At 36.7% G+C, this 17677-nt stretch overlaps 1 protein-coding gene across 3 annotated transcripts in view; it reads left to right on the top strand.

Annotated features, from left to right (window-relative positions):
* Cacna2d1 (calcium voltage-gated channel auxiliary subunit alpha2delta 1) overlaps positions 1–17677 on the top strand; it is a 448878-nt gene that overhangs the window by 225072 nt on the left and 206129 nt on the right. For all 3 annotated transcript variants that reach the window (XM_060374048.1, XM_060374047.1, XM_060374049.1), the window contains exon 4: positions 10939–10998. In XM_060374048.1, the coding sequence (XP_060230031.1) occupies positions 10939–10998 (60 nt within the window). The remainder of the gene's footprint in view (positions 1–10938; positions 10999–17677) is intronic.

Genomic DNA, 17677 nt, shown 5'->3' with positions numbered 1-17677 from the left:
AGGTTTTCTGAGTGCTTGGATTATCAATCTGTACCACCCTGCTATGCTTTGAGGAAACTCTACTGTTGCAGTTTGGCCTGCCTGCATTGCTATAAAACTTGCCCCACAGAATTATCCTTATTTCTGTATATTACCCACTAGTATGTCCTCTACTTTGGAAGAAGTCACTCTCTTTTCCAATGAAGTTTGCTACATAAAATCTTTCAAAAATATACTCTTTCTGACTTCCTTCACATGACAAAATCACATGACAGTCTTGTGGAAAAATATTCTCCTAAGTGGTGACTGAATTGAATTCTGATTGAGAGAATACTAGTCAAGACAGTTATGAAACTTATAGTCATAGTAAATATACTTTTAATTAAATATATTATTTTGTATGTTTTAATTTTTCTGCCTCTGTTCGGGGTGGTGTGTGTGTGTGTGTGTGTGTGTGTGTGTGTGTGTGTGTGTATGTGCCTTCACTGGCCAGAAGAGGGTTTTGGGGTCTTGTATCCCTTGGGATAGGAGATAGAGACAGTTGTGTGCTGCCATGTGGGTACGAGGAGTCATTGAGGAGTTCATAAACATGTGTTTAACCCGTAAAGTACTATGCAGTTTATCCACTATTTAATTCTTCTTTTATACTATAGAAAATTGAGGTAGAAGGTATTCATTTTATTTGTCCATTTAATTTGTTCATACACATACTCTGTTGTAGAGGTATCTTCATTGTTTTTTAAAGTTATTTACGGGTCAAATTAGTCCAAGATAGGCAAAGAAAAGGTCACACAGTGACTTAAATCAGTCAACTTACAGCATTGGATTTATTTGAATACAGTCCATTGGTAAGCAAAAGTTGGAAGATCTTTAGACTTAACACTATACATTTAACCAAAAAATTACTATTTGCTTTCTCTGGAAACACTATCTCCTCAAATAAGTAATATGACATTGTAGCTTCTCTGGTTAGAGGCCCAGAACTGTTGCCAGCAGGACTGAGGACTAGACTTGCTGAAGGACTGCCCTTGTATCAATCTTCGCTGTAGCATGGTGAAATCCCATGCTTTTTAGATGTCTGTGTAACATTCAGTTAATGTAGCATTTCAAAAAATTAAATGATGAGCTATTTATTGGGAAATATGCTTGTCTCATAGGAAGATAAGTTTTGAGGCTAGAAGGTCATAGCAAAGTGACATTTCAAAGTGTCATGATAATGAATGATGGTGCTTCTCTGAACGTCGCTATCAATCTTGATGAGGCCTTGGAGTCATTATCTCTGCATTTCCACACACAGTGACTGTGAGCTTGTCATACATAGGGAGAGACTTGGAAAGTGTAGAGGCATGGGAGGGCTGTTGATTTTGTATGGAGGGGACTCATGGTCATTTAGAAGGAAAAGCCTAATGTGTGTCATAATGGTGCACTAACAGCCTAATGTGTGGCATCATGTAGGAATCAAATTGTTGGTTTCACTCAAATTGTTTTTTACTTAATGTTTCTGAAAGAGTGACTATTGCTAAGTGTCTATTGTCTCTAAAACATGCTGCCCTAAAAGAGTGTTCTCAAGTCTTGATCTGAAAAAAAAAATATATATATATATATATCACGGTGAGTTTGGCTGACAGAACTGACACACACATGCATCAGAATCTCTGCACACGCGTGGCATTGGCATTCCTGCTCAGGGGGCCAAGATGGTCAAACAAGCTCATTGGTTCATTCTTTACAGGTGGCCAGGCACATAGTTGAAGTGAAAATTGCCTTCAGTTTATCAATGTTTTATTCTTTTGCTTTGAACTGTGGAGCCGAATGAAGGTGGCGTCAATCATCTGTTGCGTATCATTTGCTTTCATGCTGCTAAGAGGGGTTTTGTTTTCTCACCAGATGAAATCTCGTTTACCCTGGCTTCTGTTTTCTAAGAGTCTGCCAATTGCTCACAGCTAATTACAGCTCTGAGATTAGGCTTGAAGCTTTGTGGTTAATTTCAAAAGCACTTACTGAATATGACAGATCTAGGCTGAAATCTATACAACAGGATCCAGAAGCTCGGTTCCAAAGTTTTGTTTTGTACTTGATTACAAATAGAAAGTATAAATGATGACTAGCATGATTTCAGCAAGTTTCATTCATATGTTTTGCATATATTATAGTTTCTGAAATGGTACACCAAAAACAAAGAAAAATACTGTAGTTATTGTGGGATCTTTTTTTCACACAATGTGGCATTTTAAAAATAGACATTTATCAAATGAGTTATTATGCATCCTTACATTTCACCTCCACAATTAAGATGCACTTATGGTTTGGCTTAAACCAATCAATATTAATTATTTATTACATAGATCATTGTCTTAGTATCTCCTTTAAATAACTATAGATGTGCTAAGATGTTTGAGTTGACATAAATAACTAAACTGTACATTTTTTAATTTCTATTTAATCTTTTTTTTTTTGCAAATTTAAATTTAAAGAAAGTTATCTACCGAGTTACACAGTCTGTTCTTTTTCTAATGAACGTGTGGGATAGGCTGCTGATTATCAGAGTTCAGGAGTGTTTCTCATTATTGAAGATCATTTTTTAAAATTTATATTGGATTTCACTAACAAGTTTCTTTGTTCTTGTAATTTCTATGATTTATCAAAAAATAGAAAATTATAAACAAATTGATCATATCCTTACGTTTTATTCCATTAAACAAAAGCAGAGGGTCTGTAAAAGCTATTCTAATCAAGTGTAAGCAAAACATAGAAGTCCCTTACACCTACTTGTAAGCAGGACGCTGGCTGGGGATATGATTAAAGAGCCAGCCACTGAGTCTCATGTCAGAGACAGCCTCTGTTCCCATTACCAGGGAACCCACTTGGAGCCTGAGTCTATGGACTACATCTTAATGCATGGATTTTATAAAAGAAGGGGAGATAGCTCCTGGATGGGACAGGAGCTCTGAAAGGAGACCAACAGAGCCAAAAAACCACAAAAACCTTGGCCTTGGGGGTCCTGCAGAGACTGATACCCCAACCAAGGACCATGCATAGGGAGGCAACCTTGTTTTTAAACCCCTACATCAAAGCAGTTTTCATACAGTATGGCTTCCGTGGATTATTTTGTTCCTTCAAAACTACTACTTGGAAAGATGATAGGTTCCTCCTGAGAAAAGTCATTTCCCTGGGGAAACTGGTGGGATTCCTCTTTGACATTCAACCACTGACTTTGAAGCCTACCTGGGAGAAAGCCATGAGCAATAGCAATTATCAGATAAAACTGATATATTTTCAGAAACAGATTCCTAAAAATGCCGACAGCAGATACAGGTAACAACATTATAGTGGTTCACTCGCTGCATAGCTCAGTTTACTTAAGGTAAACTTCAAGGTGATGTGTAATAATTGTTTCTCTCAGAAAGTACTATAACCCAAAGAGAAAGAGCAAAGGCAAATGCTGGAGAGTAGTAAGTTTCAGGCTGTTGGTTTCGTGTGCTTGAGTATTTGCAGTCTCACCTACAGCAAATATATATCTATATATCTATATCTATATCTATCTATCCAGATAAAAATGCCTATTGCTAGGCATTTTGTGATTGCTAGTTTGTGATTGTTTAGCACACTTACCCTGTTAGATCTCTTTCTTGTATTTATCTGAAGGATTTACATTTGTGATTACATTTTGATTTACACGGGAATTTAACTGAAAAAATTAAGAAAGCATGTATATTGTAAACATACAGAAAGCATCTTTCAGGTATTGACTCCCAGCTGTTTGCGTGTGTGTGTGTGTGTGTGTGTGTGTGTGTGTGTGTGTGTGTGCGTGTCTGCATACATGCATGGTTGTATATGACATAGTGAACACAGTATTATTTTTCTTGTAGGAGGAATTATGTATTGGATATACTTATATATTGTTTGTATGTCATATTCTGTAAACTCAGAAGGCATATGCTTATTGCCTCTAAAATCAAGTATGTACAAGTAAAGTGAATTGTAAAATTTATTTTTGTAATTCTTTTGAGTAAGGATCTCTGTATATTGTTCTGGCTAAACCCTAACTCATAATCTTCCTTTAAGATCCTCCACACTGATTTGTGGGAGCGTACAAACTAGCCAAGTCACATTGCTTTTTAAGGATATTTTTCTTTTAAATCAGAATATACACATATTCACCTGGCTACCACATTTTATTATCAAATGGTGAAATATACTGATCTTATTGAATTTAGTGTGTTATCACATTTTATAACTTTTAACCTCATGCCCCTGGTTCCAGATGTCTCTCTTTGTTCAATGGACCTTTTTATGATGCAGAAATAATGTTTTTATAGACACATTTTACACAATATGTAGGTATATGCAGTATGATTTTTAAATGAAGTGGTTCCTGCATATATTATGTTTTTCATGGTGAGACCCTTTGTTTATAATATTGCTAGAATCCTGAGGAGCAATTTTGCTGGATCTCTGTATTTATATAAATTTAAACTGACCACATTGTCCATGCCTATTGAAAAGAGAAGTTTACATTCTTTTAAGATATTTCGTGTGGTACAAAATAGTCATGGGATGTTATGCAGTTCTGTCTGTTGAAGTGTTAACACTTCCTACTGACCTGAGGAATGTCCTCCTTTCTATCTCCCTTCAACACTCCTTTAGAAACCATGGGGAGAAAGCAATAGTCCTGCAATCTATATTTTCTTTTATTTTTTTTCTTCTTCCCTTTTATTAAAAGTAGATTCTTTTATCATACAAAATATCCTGATTAGAGGATCCATTCCCTTTACTCCTCTAAGTTGTCTCCCTCCTCCTTCCCTTCTGGATTCACTTCCTTTCTGTCTCTCATTGAAAGAGACCAGGTATCAAAGAGGCAACAATAAAACATAACAAAATTAAATGTAATAAGATAAAACAAAAGTCATCACATTGAAGTTATACAAATCAGCAAAAGAAAAAGAGCCCAAGAGAAGGCAATCACAGAACAATCACAGAACTCCAGAATCACACAAGAAGGAGTCCCATAAAGATACTTAACTTAAAGCTATAGTATTCAAGTAGAGGACCTGGTGCAGACCTATGTCTGCTTGCTGCTTCAGTCTCTGCGGACATATGCACCTCGCTCAGGTGATTTTGAGGGACCTTGATCTCCTGGTGTCCTTCATCCCTGCTGTTTCTTAAGATCTTTTCACCTCCTTTTCTGCAGGGTTCTCTGAGTTTTAAGGGGAGGGATTTGATGGAGACATCCTATTTAGAGCTGTGTGATCCAAATCTCTCTGTCTGTCTGTCTCTCTCTCTCCCTCTCTCTGAAAAATGTCTGGTTGTGGATCTCTGTATTTGTTCCCACCTGCTGCAGGAGGAAGCTTCTCTGCTAATGACAGTATAAGGCACTGATATATAAGTAGGCACCATGGAGAAATTTTCATTCATTTTATTCCTATTTGCATGTTGAAGTGTCCCTTAATGATTATAGTTCTAATAAACTATTTTATGAAATTGTGTTAGTGAGGTTGAAATGGAAACTAAATCTATAGATTTCTACACACACACAAACACACAGAGAAATATATGTACAATATATATCTGAGATGTTGAAGACAGTTAAATTCATCATTTAATTGCTCAGCAGTCAGGAGCCATGTCCCGTCACCATCCTCAGAAGCAAATATGGTGTCCGTGCTTTTCTTCAGAATGTGGAAGTATGTTAATTCACCTTAATCTGCTAGTTTCAGAAGGTATTGTTAGGCCATTCAAATGTGTGTCCTCATCCAGTAAGAATCTCTTAATGACAATTAGTGAAACTCATTAGAGTGATAATTAGATTGTCAATGCAGGTACAGTACAGCAATTACCAACCCTTATTGGGTATTGACTGTTTGAACATTAATCAAAATTACATAAAATGCATATTTGCTTGAATTAGTCTGTCGTTTATGTTTGTTGCCCTTTATTAAAAAGAAAAGCCTCCTCTACAGTGTCCAAAGACATTGTTTTAGAATCTGTTTGAATGGCCTTTGAAAGTCAACACTTTCTATTTAAATTTTAAATTCACAGGCCTTAGAGTCTTAACTGAATGCCCAGTGGTGCCTCAGAGTTTTCTTTCAAAGCTCTTTTAAATATATCCTTATGATTGTTTGTTCTCAAAGGATTAAAAAACTAACGTTACCCTAAAATTAATTTATAGCCCAGGAAGCAGAGTACTTAGAAGTTCAGAAAATACTGTTTTTGTAAGAGGAGATATGTTTGAATATGATTAGAATGATACTGTTTGCACTATAGCTTTCCTTCTTTTATTTGACCTTCATGTCATATGTCAGATTTCAATGCCTTGGAAAAGATGCAGATATGGCAGAATGTGAAGGCCAAGGGTGAATAGACCTCCAAGGGAGCTGGCCTTTCTCTTATCTGATAAGCTGCTTCCACTCTGTTTCGTCTGGTTTTTGTTCCGGTCCCTGAAGACCATGACATATCAAAAGCTTCTTCACCATTAGTAATAATCTATCTGCTTTTCAGGAGCTGACTTTGTAAAGACAGCTCCTACATTTACTTATTTTATGATTTTTGTGTTGCAATGTTGGATTTCATATAACTTGAAATCATAGATTTCTGTCATTGTTTTAGTGAGAATTCTACAGTATATATATATGTGTGTGTGTGTGTGTGTGTGTGTGTGTGTGTGTGTGTATGTACATGATGGGTGTCAAATGATATGACTTTTGATAGAATTATGGGAAACTAAAACCTAGCATTGTAGAATAAGATTGATTTTCATGGAGATGGAAAGCTTAGTGGCCAGTCTGCTTGTTAAAACTGAGTCTATAAAAATCATCTTTCAGATTTTCTTTTAAATGTGCAACTCAGTGGAGGTAGGCTATGTGAATTTTAAATACGTCTATCACATTACCTATAAATTATTTTCACATATACATTTAGAATAAAACTGTTCAAGAACCCCCCCCCCCTCCCCTGCTATGTCATAATGTAAGCAGAATTGAACTATACATTTGCTCTTAGGTATTGGAACTGGATGTTTAAGAGCCAAAGAGCAGACTCAGGAAGCCCCAATAGAGGAAGCTTAACCCAGCTCCAGTATGCCTGCTAAAGAGATGATGGTGCCAGATGGTAAGAGGGGTTAGAGAAGGTTAGCTCAGTGTGGCCCTGTTGGGAAGAAAACCAGTAAAAGTCTCAGTGAACCTAAGTTCTTTTTCTGGGTACCTAACATGCATTTTTGGTTTACGTAAAGAAAGCCTTGGAGCAAAGGACACAGCTGTAGACATGGCAACTCAGTCTCCAAGTGGATCTCTTAGTAAGGGGAACAGGGGTTGTCTCTGACATGAACTCAGTGGCTGGCTCTTTGATCACCTCCTGCTGAGGTGGGAGCAGCTTTGCCAGGCTACAGAAGAAGACAATGAAGCCACTCCTGATGAGACCTGATAGGCTAGGGTCAGATGGAAGGGGAGGAAGACATCCTCTATCAGTGGACTTGGGGAGGGAGAAGATAAAAAGAGTAGGATTGGGAGGGGACAAGAGAGGGGTCTACAGCTAGGATACAAAGTGAACAAATTTTAATAAATAAAAAATAAATAAATAAGGGGGGAAAAAAGAATACAAAGACATTGCTGAAGGGGAGAAGATGGAGCTAGTGAGGTTGATGACCTGACAGCCAGTGGCTTGTATTTTCCTTCAGTTGCTCTTGATGGGCCAGATGCTTTTTTATTTGGCTGGGATTTTTTGTTTTTAGTTTTTTGAGACAGGGTTTTTCTGGGTAGCCTTGGCTGTTCTGGACTCCCTTTGTAGACCAGGCTAGCCTCAAGCTCACAGAGATCTGCCTGCCTCTGCCTCCCTGAATGATAGAATTATAGGTGTGTGCTACCACATGAAGCCTCAGATGATTTTTTATTTAGTGTTCAATGTGGGCTTCATGTTTGCTTCCTCTCCATTCCAGTCTTTATGATTCCTGTCAAAAGAATCAACACAGTACACTCAGGGCATACATAGTTCAAAAGATGTGTATATCATAGAATATTGTGAACACTTTCAAAGGGCGAGGAGTCATTGTGCCAGCCTACATTTTAGGTAGGCTTCATACTTTTTCTAGATTTTTTTTAATTTTAATTTTTTTTTGAGAAAGGATCTTCCTATACAGTCCATCCTGACTTCACTCACAGCAATCCTCTTTCCTCAGCCTTTCAACTATTTTAGACTATTTTATACTATTTCGTGTCCAAGTGGTTGTTGGCTCATTGGATGGTTGTATTGGGAAAAGATAATAGTATGTCATGGTTCTTTACTAGAGAGTCCTGGGCAATAATGATAAGGTGACAGCTTTGTCCACCCTTCTAAACACACACACACACACACACACACACACACACACACACACACAAGTTTACTTAAGAGATTTTATTTTGCAATGTATTTTTTTCTTTTGTAACTGAATCGGGTTGTTTAATCTATGAAAATTGCAGATTACCATGCGGTGGTGTGATGTGAAAAGTTTGGACAAGTCTAGGCCCTTCCAGCATGAAACTCTGGCTCCTTCGTTCTGGCCTGTATGTGGAGTCCTAGAGTTTTGGTTACTGTTTTTACAAGCTGCTGATTATGAACCTGGGGGTGATCCCCCATTATTTTCAAGACCTAACCAGCTATGTTAAAGCTTGAGCTACCAATTCCAAGATTATGTTCTTTTCCTTTGGAGATAAGCTGTTGTTACAGGACATACCCACGTATCCAGCTGTGGAGATGGAGATTTGCTAACAATAAAATATTCACATTTTATTAGATAGGGATTTTATTAGTCTTAGTGCAATTTCCCTGTGGCATCCCGTGGTAGATTATTGGCTTTTAAAATGTCACTTGACTGGAATAGAAGTTAATTAGAGGCTTGCACTGTCTAGAAGGCATGTCAATTTCTATAAGTAATGACCTTCAGGTCGTCCACGAGAAAGAGAAGTCAGTGAGTGTGCTAGTTACAACACAGACTATCTTCAAGTCAGTATTTGGAACATTTATGAAACTTGCCTAAAGTTTCGTTTGTTTTTTTTTATGAAAATGAATAAATTTATAAAAGTAGTATTTTTCCATGCCTAACCTTGTATTTCAAGCAGAGAAAATAAAATTTAGCAACTTTTATACTTGGACTCTTTGAAATAGATGCCTTTTTAAATTTTTATATTAATTACAATTTATTCACTTTGTATCCCAGCTTTAGCCTGCACCTCATTCCCTCCCAATCCCACCTTCCCTACCTCATCTCCTCCCAAGCCCCACTCCAAGTCCACTGATAAAGGAGGTCCTCCTCCTCTTCCACCTGACCCTAGCTTATCAGGGCTGCATTGTCCTCCTCTATGGCCTAGCAAGGCTGTTCCCCCATCAGGAGGAGGTGATCAAAAAACCAGCCACTGGGTTCATGTCAGAGACAGTCCCTGTTCCCCTTACTCCCCGGAACCCTGAGCTGCCATGGACACTGAGCTGCCATGGGCTACATCTGAGCAGGGGTTCTAGGTTATATCCATGAGTGGTCCATGGTTGGAGTATCAGCCTCAGACCTTTGGGCCCAGAATTTTGGTTCTGTTCTCTTCTTGTGGAGCTCCTATCTCCCCCTTCTTTCATAAGATTCCCTCCACTCTGCCAAAGTTTGGTTATGAGTCTGTTTTGATAGATGCATTTTTTAATACATTCAAATTGCTGTCTTTAGACTTTCAAAACTTTTCAGGTTCTCACAATTAATGTCATTTAGTTTGCAAAAATCTTTGCCTAAATTGTGTGTGCGTGTGTGTGTGTGTGTGTGTGTGCGCGCGCACACGCATGTACACACAAGCATCCACATGACACCCATGAGACAATGAAAGGACCAAGAAGCTGAGTCTCTTCTTTATTCATTATTATACATTACATAGTCATTGGCAGCACCTATGTACTAGCTTAAAAAAATGAACACATTGTAGTGCTAAACTTAGGTCAGAATCAACACTTAAAAGCATGACCGACCGAAGAGAGGCTTATGTTGTTTGCTGTAGATTTGACTCAGAAGAAGAGCAAACAAAAGAGAGTATTTCTTAGAGACTGTAATATAAACTATACTGGGTGACTTATGCGCTCTTAAAAACATAACCTGTTTTTGTCTCTTTTTATTTTTAATAATTTATTTAACTTTATTTTTATGTGCATTAGAGTGAAGGTGTCAGATCCCTTGGAGTTGGTATTACAGACAGTTGTGAGCTGCCATGTGGGTGCTGGGAATTGAACCCGGGTCCTTTGAAAGGGCAGACAGTGCTCTTAACCACTGAACCGTCTCTCCAGCCCTGTGTTTTGTCTCTTAATAAGTGATTTTTAATACATTTATATTCATTGTATGTGTTGCTAAGTCTGTGTTATTTCTGCCCCTATATTTCAGCTTAAAAGTACCTGAAATAAATAAAGCAGTCTTGCACTTCCTCCTTACTTCATCATACTACAGAAGGTGAAATGAATCCATTTGTATATGTGTGCATTCTGAGTTTACAGTCTTTTAAAATCATCTTTGAAACATCTAAGAATACAGTGAGCAAATAGGAAATTCAAACATATAATTATAAATGTGCCTTTTTAAAAATCATATATTCATTATCTTTCAACATTATTCTCCTTATACTTTGGTCATGTTTAGTAAGAATAAGATTATGCTCCAATCAATACACCGTCTTCATTTCATTAAAACCATTTATAAAAATAGTTGAAGTATAAGTCCTTGAAGGAAAACAGGAAAGGTAGGTCAACTCAGTGGTATTCAAGCAGAGGATGTAATTTATTGCTGTAGCATCATCAATAGTAGGTTAGATTACTAACTGATTTACTAGTTGTGAATAGTGTCTATTGCTTTTCATGTCCTGTAATTAATTATAATACTGAGCTCACAGTTTGTATATTATAGTATAATTCCACGTTCCTGTGGCCATAGTCATGTATGTCTAAAATTTACCATTTCTTTTTCAGCGCCTGGCTATGGAAGCAGAGAAAGTCCAAGCGGCCCACCAGTGGAGGGAGGATTTTGCAGTAAGGATCTTTTTTTTTTATTATAATCACTTCATTTAAGTTAATCAGTATTTTTGTTTGCATAGTTTTGGTCACATTGCAAGATATTCAGTGATGGAGTTTCAGTGATATAGGAATTTGACCCCAAACTGCCAAAATCTATTCTCTTTTTTTGAGTAACCAGGACCAATTATTAGTTAGAATATTCATGCTCATGTTTATGTAAAAGGAAAGAGAGAAAAATATATTGAAGTGTTCTTACATTGTTAAGGGCATTTGAAAATATAGTAAAGCAGCATTGAATCGTGCTCTCTGAATCATTTTTATAATTATTTTGAAAGCCAAGTTGCATTCCACTGACTTTTGTAAGAAAAGACATGTATTTTTCACTTGTGTTGGTGGATGAAGTGACTGAAGTAAGCATGCAAGTATTAAGCTGTTATAGTTTGACTTGTTTCAGTTTTGCTGGAATCGTTCTTCCTACTCCGGACTACTTCTGAACATGCTAGCTGGTATTAGATTTCCCATATTCTTTCTTATTTAATAAGCTTCTTTTGTGTTTACAGGGATTCTAGATTAATTGTACAACCTTTCAGAAACCCTCCTTGTAGTGATGAACTTTTCAATTACCTGTCTACAATGATAGTCAACGAAAAAAGTCACTCTCAAATTGACACCTACAGCCCTTCTGAAACATAATTGCTGCCTATAGTTAAAATGGAGATGTTTTTAGTCTCTAATTGCTGATAAACTCCAGAGAGCTCATTTTAGACTTGTAAGCTTCCCTCAACCTATTGATGCTATTTCGAAAAGGACTGGAGTGTGAATACCCGTTTTGATACTTTCTGAGATCTTATTCTAAGAGGTATCAAATGTAAAGTTCAGAAACTTGTACATCAATAGGGCTAGGAAGTAGTGTGACTACTTTTTGTTTGTTGTTTCCTTGTTCATTTTATATGAAAGGAAACTAATTTAAATGAGATATTTATGAGCTTCCTTGCTTGAAATTTCTGATCTTTATTATCTACTAATGAATACCAAACATTCTATTAAGTAGTAACTCTGGCTGTCATCTGATTTGATTTTTTTCACTCAATTGATCATTATTGACTGGGTTGTTGGGTTTTATTAGATATTAGATTCACCCACAATTGTTTGTCATGGTTAAGTCAATAAAGGTCAGTTTGTCACCTGTAATAGATGACAAACAATTTTTGAACACGTAAAAATCATAAGCACCTGGAACACTGAGAAGTGTGAGCTTTTGGAAGGAGGAGGTTGGCATGCAGTTAATGCCTTTGGGATATGGGAGGTGATCTCAAAATTGTGTTTCTTGAATATATCCTAAAGACAAGGGACCCAAACAAATATCCTTTGTGATTTATATGGATGGAAAGCTTTTTCCTTCCTCTCCCTCATTTAAAGGCGGCATGTGACACATCATGAACATAAAACTACATCCTATCTGTGTGGTATTGCTATAGCACAATTGTTGATTGTGTTTGAATCTTGTGTAATTAGTGGAACTCCAAGGATCATCAGTTTCATAGTCTTTTTCTGTAATACAGAAACTACACGTTTTCTCTTTGGAAAAAACAAAACCCTTTTTCATTAAAACATTTAATAATTTAGGTCATTGTTAAAAAATAAAAAATTGGCAAAGGCTTAGGCTATATGCTTCTTTACCATTGTTGTTGGATTTAGACAGTAGGTATGTTTCTCTAGACAGAGGATTTCTTTTCCAGATATGTTGTGAATTGGTGGATACTGGGCTCTTTGATGCTAAGTCATCATTTTAGCAATGCCTTTTTATTCTCTTTAGAAAAGTGATAGATGAGCATGAATTACAGCAGTACAGTCAACATGTTACTTTTGAGTATTTAATACATCTACAATGTCATCAATTGGAAGGCACTCTAACATTTTGCTTATTTTTCCATTTTCAATAATTTTATATCATACTCTTATTTGTGAGATGTCAAAAATGTTTATAGATGGAATTGTTACTTCTACTATACCATACTGCCTGTGTCTGTGAGGGAGCACTGTTAGAATTTATTCAGGATAACAAACATGTTCACCATGATGCAAAAGCCACTACTAATTTTTATATGCATAGAAAATAAATTGCTTACCCTAATATTAATGTTCCTAGTAAGTAATATTCACCATATGGAGAATTCTTGAACAAACTCACCTCTTAAGTTTCCATTAAGCTACATTGCATTTGGTATGTATTTATGCCTCATTGCCATTAAAAGAAACTAAAAGGGAAAACAAGTCAGAGTCCTTTCGATTCATTTGTCCTGCACACACTTCGTGGAGGACTGTGCCTGCTGTTTGCAGGACACTCTTCTGTCAAGGTTTGCATGCTTGAGGGTTGGTGTCCTTCACATCTCTTCATTTTAACCAAATGTCTACACATCAACTTCCCCTTTGGGAGACCGTGATGTGAGGGAATGTTAAACTTGTGAGGATTTTTATGCCTGGAGAATAGAACCTAACTAAATTTGCTAAATTTTTAGATTCCAATGATTAAAACATAGTAAAGTAGGACACTCTCCTCTCATCTTTTTCTGAGAAGTAGACAGTGCTTTAAACTATAGATATATCAAGCTAAATCAATCAGCCCTTTAGGTTGAGAATAAGATTCAAATCAGTGGTTGGTAATTATACTTGGTCAACAGCAGATCTCTGTTTTGGTAAAGCACCCAAAACACTTGCAAGTTTTGACAGTATTTTAAGTAAACGTTTGAAAATGTTTAATTTGAAGTTAAATACCATGTTCTTAAAGGTCCCCCCTTTACACTTATAATCCTTTTTTTTTTTCTTTTAAGGTGTTTCACTATTTCCACGAGTGCACTAGTTCTTTAGTAATTCAAGACAAGGATGATTTAGAAGGCAGAAAAAGTTTCCTAAAAGCTGCATTAACATTTCAAAATGAAATATAATATTCTGTTTCTTCCCTCAAGTATAACTTGGCAAGTTTCATTAATATTCCTCAGGCAAAACCTGATTAACATCCCCCACTGTGTAAAATAGAGAAATCACATAAACAGCAAGAACAAAAGGCAAAGAACTAAATGCTGGCAACAAGAAGGGGCTGCAGTTATTCACACTCTCCCTCAGCTCCATTTCATCCCCACATGAATCCACAATCAAGGGAACAACTGGCCAGCTAGCTCTGTTGTTTGGCACACGTGCTGCTAATAACAAGGGAGGGAACAAAGGGCATACAGTCTAACTAGATTGAAATTTATGTGGTCGTGCATTTACAAGTTCAAACCAATATTTGTAAATAAGCTACATCTACCAGCTGTCCATCGGGTCTCCGTGCAGCTTATGGGTGCTAAAGGAGGCATGTCATGTCACTTAAGATGGACAAATCATTTGATTAAGGGCAGGTGGGTGGAGGTGGGGACGGTTGGTAAACTAATTGTTCCACATGAAATAGTTTCTATTATTTTCAGCAAACAGATCTTTTCCGATTGCATCTGGGCTCTCATTTGATTGCATTGCAACGGCTGGTTAACTAAAGCAATTTTGTTTCCAACTAAGCCTGAGCTATTAATTGTACTTACACATGTATAAACATAAGGGTTGCCTAATTTGTATCTTAATAACTAGGATCTTTATGTATGGCTTATTAGTGCCAACTTCTTACTGTGTAGGCTGACTGGAGATGTCTACAAATTGGCCAGTAAATAAAACATTCGCAGAACCATTTTAGCTTCTGCTGCATGGGGAAAATAAATTAGGAAAGGGAAAATTTTCTGGTGAAGTTGAGTGTTACGGAGTCAATCGGGCTAATTTAATACTCCAATATAACTTTAATTCTGTAATTGTCAAAAGCATTTTGCCAAGTCATATATCGGTATAATGTTCCTTTAGCATTAGAACATTGGAAAAATTGTTTTTGTGACTAAAATTCATAGGCGCAGACATTCTGTATTATTTCATCTATTCCTATTTATTTCGTGGAATTGCATCATCCTTGTTAATCATAGCATGGATGATTCGTGCCATGAGGAAACATACTGTGCTTATTTTGATTTTAATACGTAAAGACAAATAGTTTTCTGTGTGACAACCTGCTGTATGTTCTAGATATGGAAGGGCTCATTTTTGTGCATTAACATTGGAATATGGCTTGCTGTTGTCATAAGTGAGAAAATGGATTTGATGGATCATCAAAATAATTTCAGCCTGTGCTTCAATTTAGTCTTTCTTAATTTCTTCGTCTGATTGGTTAGCTTGCATATTTTAATTTTTGTAGCATTATTGCTATACACAAACCATTTTAAAATTACTGTTTATTTGCTACTTCTTAAGAATCTGCCCTCATCATGAAAATAGATTAAAAAGAATCACAGTGCAATGTTCCCCAAGATCAGGAAAGAAAACTATTCAATGAAAAGGAATTGGGCAAACGTTTGCTGCTTTTATCTAAACATAAGGGCTCTTGATGAAAGTACAAGACACCAGGGTAGGATATAACATCTGTGGGTTTTAAATTGCTTCTTAGAACCTGAGTAAAAGCTCATAACTTGATTCGTATACTGAAAAGGAAAAGCAGTAGCTTTAAATACTCGTTACCTGGCCAAAAAATCTATTACTTTCACTCTTTATAACATTTTTGGGCGTTCACTCCGACCTCCCATTTTATTGCTTCAATAAAAGCCAACAAATGTTAGAATATAGCGAACAGTCCTCAGCGACTACTCAGAAACTATTGTGGCATGGTCTAAGACAACAGAAATTTAGATATCACAGGAGTTGTGTAAGAATTTTTTATTTTATTTTATTTTTTTTACCCTTTCTGTTCACTCAACAAGGCCAAGAGAAGTTAGAAGGCTGTTTCTCATTGACGAATAAGACAGGACGATTTGGCTCCATTCTACTTACTGTCTCTTTTTTTTTTTGCCTCCGTGTTCTTCGATTGAGCTTGTGGGAACGAGTCAGTTATTGAGGTTTCTGAAAGTGATACCATTGTTTAAAACAACCAGCCACAAGGAGTGCCTAGAGTCATCCTCGTTGATATTTAAGGAGTCAGTTACTTCACCAAATTACTGCCAAAATTACAGCTACCAAAAGAGAATCTGTAAGTCAGCTATTTCATTGCATTCTACAATAAAAACTACATTTTCTTAATTTTTGTGAAACGCTTTTTTTGTGTTAAATTGAAGATTTACCATATTGGAACAAATAGAAAAAAATGAGGAACATGTATGAACATTATAAATGGCTACAAGTTACATAAAGTTCATAGTTAGGAGAATTAACTTCCAAAACCTTTATTTTTCTTTTTATTCCCTTGTTGAAAAGTCTTCTGCTAGGGATTGAAAATTTGCCTCAGTGCATAAACTATTTGCCATGAAAACATGAAGATTCCAGACACTCAGGAAATGTTAGGCCAGTAGGGCAATTATTGGTCTTTTCAGCCTTCAGAAGGCAAAGCAAAGGGTCCCCAAGTCAAGAGGTTAGCTAGACTAGCCCTGCCAGAGCTCTGGGTTAAGCTGAGACCCCTTGACACAGTGAATAAGGAGAGAAAGTAATCAAGCAAGACTCTGGATTGTAGGTTGGGATGGCCGTAGGCACACGCACGTATCAGCACACACCTGCACTTGCAAACACACATACACAGCCTCAGCAACAAAGAGTCATCAGTGACTATATTTAGGGCATACTGGATGCTTTGTGATCTCGTCTACATGATATTTTCCAAATTTGCTGTTATTGTATCAGTCTAACAGCTACTGCCATCCACAGGAAGTAAACAGCCCAGAGTAAGTCATTGATGTTCTCCTAAAAGCAAGTTACTTTATTCACTTCCAGACCTTTGCTTGTCCTTGAAATTTCCTTATGATTTTGACTGACCATTATTTTATTTGCTATTGTATATGCTTTTCTAATATATTTCAATATTTATTCTTTCTCCATGTTTTTTTTTCACCATGGAAATACAAACATCCAGGGATGAGAAGGTTAACTAATATACTGCGATACAAAGATAATCTAGTGCAATGAATGACAGATAACAGCCTGCATACATTTTTATTAAAAATTACTTCTACTATGGGGACATCTGTTTTTACTTTTAAACATTACTATCAATATTACTGAGGAGATAATGAAAATTTGTTTGAACTGTACTTTTATATGCTAGAATATATTCACCCCCAGCTGTGACATGGTTATGAAATGCTGGGCTTAGAGTTATGCAAGTCTACTTGAATTTTAGACTTGACATTAACTTGCTCTGCAGTTCTGACAGAATGATATTCTCTCAGAATACTATTTGTTTAAGATCTCTGCTCTGCTGCTGTGTCCTTGAGATGTTCAGGCATTGCTTCTCTGCCTCTATGATCACTACCACGTGTCTCCCATAATATCTCTACAAGCTCCAAGTTGGTCTGAGAGGGTCTCAAGCAGGCTGTCGCAGTCCTTTAATGGGAATTCATCCTCCTCTTGAGCACTTGCCAGGTTCAGCTCCTGACACTACAACTTGCCTCCTTGAAATTTCTTTTTTTTTTCTTTTTTGTGGAATACTGAAATGAGTTTTTTTTTTATTATTATCATTTATTATAATTTATTCAATTTGTATCCCGGCTGTGGCCCCTTCCCTTGTCTCCTCCCAATCCCACCCTCTCCATCCCTCTTCTCTCCCTATGCCCCTCCCCTAGTCCACAGATAGGGGAGG

This window comes from Meriones unguiculatus, chromosome 21, assembly GCF_030254825.1.
Source record: "Meriones unguiculatus strain TT.TT164.6M chromosome 21, Bangor_MerUng_6.1, whole genome shotgun sequence".
Taxonomy (NCBI): domain Eukaryota; kingdom Metazoa; phylum Chordata; class Mammalia; order Rodentia; family Muridae; genus Meriones; species Meriones unguiculatus.
The sequence above is the reverse complement of the archived record's forward strand: the minus strand, read 5'-3'. Positions and strand labels throughout refer to the sequence as shown.